The sequence below is a fragment of the Charadrius vociferus genome, unplaced genomic scaffold (assembly GCF_000708025.1).
Source record: "Charadrius vociferus isolate BGI_N301 unplaced genomic scaffold, ASM70802v2 scaffold56, whole genome shotgun sequence".
In the NCBI taxonomy this organism is placed as follows: Eukaryota; Metazoa; Chordata; class Aves; order Charadriiformes; family Charadriidae; genus Charadrius; species Charadrius vociferus.
This window is the reverse complement of record NW_009649057.1, coordinates 1,261,722-1,270,267: the sequence shown is the minus strand read 5'-3', so window position 1 is coordinate 1,270,267 and position 8,546 is coordinate 1,261,722. Positions and strand designations below refer to the sequence as shown.

Sequence of the window (8,546 nt, the reverse complement as noted above, 5' to 3'; positions counted from 1 at the left end):
CCCCACCCGGTGCCAGCGGAGCAGCCGGGCTGTCCCCAGCAGCCACCTCTGCTCACGCTACGGGTTAAGCCACCACAGCGTTAATTGCATGGAGCCACCCCCCCTTAGCAGCGGGCCCCCCAGGAGGGCAGGGCGGCAGCGGAGTCACCACGTCCGAACCCAAACGCGGACGACCCGTCCTCGGGGATGACAGAGGTGCCGCTTTACAGCACTCCGACTGCTTTCCCCGTTTAGGCAAAAAAGTGACACAGGGTTAAAACCAACCGTTTGGGACAGGATTGTGTTTATTCACAACCGGCAGAAGTCATCTGGCTTATTGCTGGCAACCAAATTCATTTCTTCCAAAGAAATCAAGCCCCCCTCCCCCGTTACCCAGACACTATTTCAGAGCCCCACACCAAGAGAGATTTACCTTGTACACGTCCTCTATCATCCTCACTTTTTGTCCTGAGAACGGCCCCCCGCTCACCACCGTTTCCTCCCCTGAGACCTTATGCTACCGACGTGGCTTTTGCCATCAGTCTAGTTAATGGACAACCTATCAAATGCCAAAGGTTATCACCCACTGCATGTCGTACAGGTTATTTGTTTGGAAGTCTTGGGATCCATGGGGCTCACCGAGAAGATGGCCAGCTGCACCTGACAGCCATGGAAGACGATGTGTTCCGCCGCAGCGGGCTGTGAAGGAGCCCTCGCTCTCTACGAGTCCCGACAAGCTCTGGCAGAAGGTGCGCGCACACCAGTGCAGCGCATCAGGCTGGTCGCTGCACCCGGGGAAGGCGGCGGGGCTTGCTCTAGACTCGTGCAAAGAGCTCCAGGCCAGAGGAATGGACATGCGAGTGTTTAGAGTCACTCTGCCGTGGTGAAATCCCTGCAGACAGCGGGACGGCAGGTCTCACCCCAGGCGGAGGCCAGCGCTCGCAACTCCCCTCCCCATCCAAACTCCCGCCGCAGCCCGCGCTACGGGGAAAGCACGCAGCAGGCTGGGTGTGTCCCACAAGACTCCAAACTGCAGTTTGCAGTGAAGAAGGCGTAGATGCCGCGTGCTGTTACAGAGACCAGTGATTTCCCCTGTAAATCCTGGATGTATGGAGCAACCAGCTCTGGCAGCCACTCCTCTGGTTTGCCCAGCGAGCCCCTTTCTAGGCTACAGCCCAAACTCCAGTGAGAGTTATTCGTGCTGCCTGGAGTGACTCTGCCTTCCCCAGGACACCTCTGCATTACTCAGAAGCACCTGCCTTGTCCTACATCAACATTTCAGTATTCAGAGGATACACTGTGCAGGAGGCGAAACATCTCCCAGCAGGGCCCAGTTTGGTCCAGGGCAGTTACTTCCAGTCCTGCAGGTCACAGCACCATTTGCCAAGAGTCCCAGCACCAACAGAGCCACTTTCTCCATCACCAGGTCCATAACGATCGATCCACAAGATTAATGTAACCAATACTGACTGTTGCAGGGGGGACACAGGCTCTGTGCCAAAGCTGCAGGGAAATAACTCCGGGCTTGCAGGTGTCACCTCCCAATTATGCAGCTCTGCGGTGGCTGAGCTGCTGCAGGAGAAGAGAAGACGGTAGAGCTCGGTTCAAGCCAGCAGGCACTTCGCCTTAAAGAAAGTCCTTTTTCCCAGACAGAAAGACCACACCGGAACATCCCCGCTCGATGCAACTTGCGGAGTAGGCCAGCCGGGACCCCGCTGGGGAAGACCCCGGTCAAAACACCCTGTCAAATTCAGTCTGGTTGGTGGCAGTCGGGTTCCTGCCCTGGTTAGCCGGCTGCTGGGGCATGTGCCCACCCCTCCTGCGTGGTGGGGCCAGGTACTCGAACATGGACTGGTTGTGGGTGGACAGCATGTTTTTGAGGTCCGAGGGCATGGGGTCTGACCAGAAGAAGTCATGGTTCAGCGCATCATCGCTGTCAATCCGCTGGGCGGGATCCAGCACCAGCAACTTGTCGATGAGGTCGAGTGCATAGGGGTCTTTAACGTAGGCTTTCAGGCGATCCTTCACCTTGCGCTTCTGGCCCTTGGGGAGATCCAGCTTCTGGTACAGCTCATATTTATCCACGTTTGGCCAAACCTGGGAAGGAGCAGAAAGGGAGGGTTGGGAAGAAATAGTTACAGAGAGGAGAGGACAAGCCATTTTTGATGCTAACACCCCCAGGCAAACCAGGGCGAGGTCTGCTGGGAGAACAATACTATTTTATAACCTCCAAGCCGGCAGACCTTGTTCCCACAGCATGAAGGACGCACTAAAGAGTGCACTAAAGCCTCGAGACACGTGGACAAGTCAGGACAGAGTCCTCCTGGTGTGGGAATGGCACGCAGGATGCTCCAGGGTTTCTGGTTCTCCCACAAAAGAGCTATTAGAGAGCACGGCTCAGGCCAGCTACAACATCCAGAAAGGTAAAACGACAAAACGCATTGCTCAAAACCAACCTGGATGTATGTGGTACCTTTTATCCTTAGAAAGCAAAGCTTGCTTCAGTCACCAGCTCTTACCTCAACCCTGAGCTGGGAGAGACCACAGCAGGTATTTACATACAAAAGAAATCACCTTCGATGCATATACATGATGTATGTAACGGAGGCATCAGGCCTCTGCAGCTGCCTGCCTATCACACCCCCCAGATTACAACTCTGACAAGAGATCCCTCAGCTCGATCCCCCACAAGAGGGCAGGACAAGCTGCCGTTAAATAAGGAGCTGAGAAAGGGCTGAGTGCTCACACCAGGGCTGAGCTGATGCCACAAATCAGAAGCCAGAATAAAAGAAGATTTTCAAGGTGACCGGTGCAAAGCACCTGAGACAAACCCCTTAATACGAAACAAAAAAAAAACCCCTTCTTTAAGCAGAAATTCAGAGGGCATTTATCTGAGAGACAAACACAGACTAGAACAGATTTCTACATGTAATGTTCTGTTCTTTCACAGTTGGAGCAGCCAGCGCAGAGAGGTGCTCAAAAACGAGGACAGGACTTGCCCCTCTCAAAGGAGATCAGGTAGGCCAAGTTCACCCTCTTATGTTTCAGAGGTTGAACATAAGTAACATGACAGCTGTAGTTTACACAGAGCAGCAAGGAAAGCGCAGTGTCCCACTGGGCACTCAGCTCCCTGGACGTAAATAGCATTTGCAGGACCCTCGCCAGGCTCCCTACCAGTGCTGGGAAGGCACACTCCAGTGCCAGGAGTGTGCAGCAGTGAGCACACAGGGTAGGGAAGAGGTCCAGGCGTGCCCGGTCCCAGACCCTGCCCACACCACCCGCTTTGCAGCTCTCCTCCCGCCTTCCACAGCATCCCACTCTCTCGCCCTCACCTCCGGCGTGATGGATCCGCAGAGCTGGCTGATGAGGGTGAGCTGGTGCTGCTCTGTGTTCCCCTGCATGATGGGGCTGCGGGTCCACATCTCTGCCATGATGCAGCCTCCGCCCCAGAGATCAATGGGGGGACCATAGTCCCGCTCCCCTAAATGGAGATGCCATGTTAGTCACCGGGGAGAACGAGAAGGGCAGAGAAGCTGGCAGAGCCCGTCACTTCCTACCTAGGAGCAGCTCTGGCGGCCGATACCACAGAGTCACCACCCGGTTGGTGTAGCGGTTCGGTTGGCTGTTCTTAGCCAGGCTGAAAGCTCGAGCCAGCCCAAAATCCGCAAGCTTCAGGACTCCATCCCGCGTGATCAGGACATTCGCAGCTTTCATGTCTCGATGCAAGATCTGTATGAGGACAGACATCGAAATAAGCCATTAAGGTACTCTCCTTGGGTGCCTGGTGCCAGCAAGGCACTCAGATTCCGAAGGTGGAGGACGAAGAAGGATTTCCCTCCAGCCTGTGCTAAGACACCTGCTCCTTGCAAGGCCACAGAGAGCAGGGTGACCTCAGGGCACAGCACGGATCTGGCCCATTACCTTGTTCCTGTGGATGTAGTAAAGTCCATTCAATAGCATCTGCATAACTTTCTTGATCTCTGAGAGCGTGAACTTGACGTGGGCATTGCTGAGAAGGCCAGCCAGGTCGTGCTCGCAGAAGTCAAACACAAGGTAGATACTGCCCTTGCAGCGGTTGTATGGAGAGGCTACGGGAGAGGCAAGTAGTTAGTGAGGGACCCTGAGCCCCGTCACAGCTCCTCCTGACCTCCAGCCACTCTGCTGCTCGTACAATGCTCACTAGACAAAACCTCAGGGCACAGGAACAGAGAACCAGAGACACCCTGCAGGCCTCAAGATCCTTCATAAAGAGGCACTAAGGCAGCACAACTAGCACTAAGGCAGCACAATTAGCAACAGAAGAACAGGGGATGAGGATCAGAGTAGTGAATGTCATCAGACAGGGAAGGAAAGGGCACGAAAATCTTTGAAAGCTTCATTTAGTGTTGTTTTGTGCACATAACGGCTGTGGGGTTTCCTCCCTGCAAGTTGTGGCTGGTAGGTGCCCGTACCGCTAGCTGCCAGCCTGGCACCTATCACTGACTGCATCAGCGACAGAGGAGGCACCCACAAAGACAGCCCCAGGAAAAATGCAGAAACAGAGAAAATCTGTCGGTTGTAACATTAGAAAGTAACGTTTACTGCAACCTCAGACAGCATCTACAAAAACAGACTGATCTGGATCAAAGTGATTTAAAACTCGAATTGCAATACAAAGTCAATAACAGGAAACCTCAAATGAAGCAATCGATTTCAATCTTGTTCCTAGAGCACACATGCAAATCATTATTAAAAAGAAAGGCTGATTTTCATCAGCTGTAATCAGCAAAACCTGCTGATCAGCAACTCCAACTGGAAAATGATGGCTAAGCTCAGCCCCCATGGAAACACACCGCTCTCCTCTGCCAGCTAGACTGGGTTTGCAGTTCCTTACACAGATACAGACCCTACCGCACCTTTCTGATGTAAAAAGAGAAAAGCCTAAAGTTTGAGAGCAGCAAATGCAACATTTCTACTTTACTGGAAACTGAGGTCAAGGCAGATTTGGATGAAGACTGGAATTCAAACAAAACACAAACAACTGACATATCTACAAAAATATTTACCTAAGGTATGCCAGACACGCAATCATCACAACTCATTTTATCACACAATGAATTAAAAATTAACTTGTCATTGGTGTTTATACTCATACCTGTTCAGACAATAATCTACATGCAATGGAGTACTGGAGTAACTTCAAGTTCCCAGTCCTAGGCCAGAGATTTCTACCAATTCAGTGACTGGATGTTTTTGAAAACATCATCACCAGATACCCGCCACTTTCATTTCTGTTTAACTGAAATGACTGCCTAGAGAATGGCAGGCTTTAACATCAGCTGTCACTTTCAAAATTATTTTTCCAGTACAAATCCACCTAAGAGAATGATGCTTTAAACATTTGCTAGGTTTTATGTAATTTCGCTGGAAACAGAGCCAGGCCAAGTGCACTGAGCATGCCAGTCACGCAGCAGAGGCATGCTGCGTGAGGTGGAAGCGAGGAGGCGGAAGAGCAGCTCAGAACCGCGCCGTGTGGAGTCCCAGCCCTCACAGCACGAGCGGTTACTGTCACCCACAGAAAGAGATGCTGAGCGAGTCTCCCGCTGGAGCTGTGTCATCAGCTCAGAGCTGCCACAAACTGTCATAAGCCAACTGAGAGGGATGGGTCCAGCTCCCGACAGGGAACCAGCCGTGCACAGCCATGCGATCAGCTCTAGGCTGAGAACCCTCTGCTGCAAAATCTCTCTGGTGCTGGTTTATTTAATGCCTCTCAGACAGGAGTTTCTCAACACAGGCAGCATTGACCACCACAGCACAGTCATATCCTAGCAGGAGCGACAACAGCTTTTTCCAGCCAAACTGCAGCAACATCCTAACTCATTTAGAAACTGTGTTCTAAGATGAGCATCCCATCAACTCACATCACAGGCAGGAACAGAGGCCCGTGCTCAGCCAAAAGACCCCGCTCCTACCACAAACCACCAGCCTGCTCAGTGGCAAAGAAGGACTGAAAAAAAGCTGACAGCCAGCAAAAGGGAGAACCGCTCAAGCTACCTTTGGTCCTGCAGATTTCTATGAGGTTCACCACATTCTCATGTTTGAGCAGCTGGAGGATTTTAATCTCTCGCAAGGCTGTGATGGGGAACTGGAAAGGAGAAAGAGAGGACAGGAATTAGGTGTGCAGGAGACGAGGCCACCCCTGCCTAGAGAACAGGATAGATGTGACCATGGCAGCTTGGCAAGGGACGGGCTCGAGCAGCACCATGACAAGTCACTGAAGGGCAATCAGAGCTTAAAAACATACCATCAACCCGGGATTGCCAAAATTTATCCACCATTAGGCCACCACTAGTGAGAGGGATTCTGCCATGAGACAGAGGTGTTTGCGTGGTGCCGAGACTAGCACACAAACACCTCTCCCTGCTCTCCTCACCTTGCATGCTCCTAACAGGACATGGTGCAGCCAGCTGCCAGTGCTGTTTAAGCTGTTAACTCTCTCCCCAGCTTGCCCCGTCGCTGCACACTCCTGAGCATGTGCCTTTCACGCATTACCCAGTTCTTCCACAAATGACAGCCAGTGTGGAGACCAGCACCGGGGGTGACTGGGTTTTGCACAGCAAGAGGAACACATGGGCAGTGTCACCTCCCAGCAGCTGTCCTGCACAGCACAGCCACCGCACAGCTGCCAAGTGCCTTTGCAGCGAAGAAGGTAGTAACAGCCCATGTACTTTGGTAGGGCAACCACAAAACCCAACATTATCACAGTATCAGTAGGAAAGGAAAAAGGCCACAGGGCTAGGATCCTGTCCACACCCTTACAGGTTCAAGATCCGGCACATTATAGCAGTAAATATTGTTAAAGAACAGAGGGGAAAATGCCTCTCTGCCATCCTGTCATGGTTTCAGCTGGGATAGAGTTGACTTCTCTCCTAGCAGCTGGCATCGTGCTATGTTTTGGATTTGAGATGAGAAATGGTGTTGATGGCACACTGGTGTTTTTGGTTGTTGCTAGGCAGTCACGCCTTTTCTGGTCCTCACACCGCCCTGCCAGCGAGTAGGCACAAGAAATTGAGAGGAAACATAGCCAGGACAGCTAACCCCAACTGACCAAAGGAATATTCCATATTATGTGACATCATACTCAGTATATAAAGCTGAGGGAAGAAGAAGGAAGGGGGGGAGACATTTGAAGTTATGGCGTTTGTCTTCCCAAGTAACCGTTACACATGATGGAACTCTGCTTTCCTGGAGATAGCTGAACACCTGCCTGCCAATGGGAAGCAGTGAATGTTTTGCTTTGCTTGCGTGCGCAGCTTTTGCTCTCCCTATTAAACTGTCTTTATCTCAACCCATGAGTTTCTCCTCACTTTTACTCTTGTGATTCTCTCCCGCATCTCAACTCAGGGGAGCGAGCAAGCGGCTGCGTGGTCCTAGTTGCCAGCTGGGGTTAAACCACTCCACATTCCAAAGATTAGCTTTCACCTATGAACTCCTCCTATCCAGGCCTTCCAAACACAGCCCAGCCACGCTCCCACACTTACCCCCTCCTTCTCATTTTCCATCAACACTTTCTTCAGCGCTACTTTCTTGCCTGTCTGACGATGTTTGGCTTTGAAAACTTCACTGTAAAAACAGAAAGAAATCCGTGAGCAGCACAAGGAAGAAGGTAAGGACCTGGGTGCTCCCAACCCAGGACAAGACAAAACAAGACACGCTAGAGCACACATAGAGCTCTGTGCTGAGTCACTAACCTGCCTAGCCGTGTTCCCTTTGGCCCTCAGGATTGCCTAAGCCAACCCGATCCCCACGAGGATTTTGGGCAAAGTTGCATGTTTTCGATAAAGTTACAGGTCCCCGCCCCGACTGTCTCCAGGGTAAACTGTCCTCATCAAGCGCCTGGGACAGAGCAGGGCTTCGGGGTGGGAAAAAGAGGCCTCAAGGGCCAGGCTGACTCCCTGGGGCCAGAGCGGAAAGGACACCCAAGGAAGAGGCACGCCGGCCTGGGGCGGACGGGCCACGGGGCTGAAGGGGCCGGGCCCGGCGAGCAGGCCCGAGGGCGGGGTAGGCCCGGAGAGGGCCGGGGAGGGCCGGGGCCGGTAGCGGGACGGGACGGGGCCGGCGGGACGCTCACCCGAAGGTGCCCTGCCCGATCTTGGCGAGCTTCTCGTACTTGGAGACCTCATCGCAGAAGGGACACTCCACCATGTCGTACTGCTTGGCCATGCCGGCCGCCGCCGTTGCCACAGCACCGCGCCGCGCCTGTTCCGTCACGTGCCACGCCCCTTCCGGTTACGCGCACAGCACCGCCCCTCCCGCCGCCCGCGCGAAGCCTCCTGGGATTTGTAGTCCGGCGGGGGCGGCGGCCATGTTGTCACCGCCTGTCACCCTTCTGGGGGCGCGGCTGGGCCCTCGCCGCGCCGTGTGGCACCCCAGAGCGTACCCATGGCCGTGTCCATGCTCCAGCGTCTTCGGGGAACCACCGCAGTACCCCGCTCCCCCCGCCGCTGTCACCCGTGTACCTCCACATGGCCCAGGTCACCAAGCAGCCCCCCGGGGCTGGTGGCACTGAAGCATGTCACCATGTCCCC

General features: G+C 53.5%; 2 protein-coding genes across 2 annotated transcripts in view; both read right to left on the bottom strand.

The window, feature by feature from the left end:
- Positions 1–433, bottom strand: part of FPGS (folylpolyglutamate synthase) — a 6,272-nt gene extending 5,839 nt beyond the window's left edge. Inside the window, exon 1 of the mRNA XM_009888081.1 lies at positions 413–433. Within this exon, the coding sequence (XP_009886383.1) occupies positions 413–433 (21 nt within the window). The remainder of the gene's footprint in view (positions 1–412) is intronic.
- Positions 434–1,650: 1,217 nt separating this feature from the next.
- CDK9 (cyclin-dependent kinase 9) lies at positions 1,651–8,205 on the bottom strand. Its single transcript, XM_009888034.1, has 7 exons — positions 8,090–8,205; positions 7,500–7,581; positions 6,013–6,103; positions 3,901–4,067; positions 3,537–3,708; positions 3,312–3,460; positions 1,651–2,076 (listed from the first exon to the last, which is right to left on the bottom strand). The coding sequence occupies exons 1-7, from the start codon at positions 8,179–8,181 to the stop codon at positions 1,711–1,713; spliced, it is 1,119 nt and encodes a 372-aa protein (XP_009886336.1). The 5' UTR covers positions 8,182–8,205; the 3' UTR covers positions 1,651–1,710.
- Between the last annotated feature and the right edge of the window lie 341 nt (positions 8,206–8,546).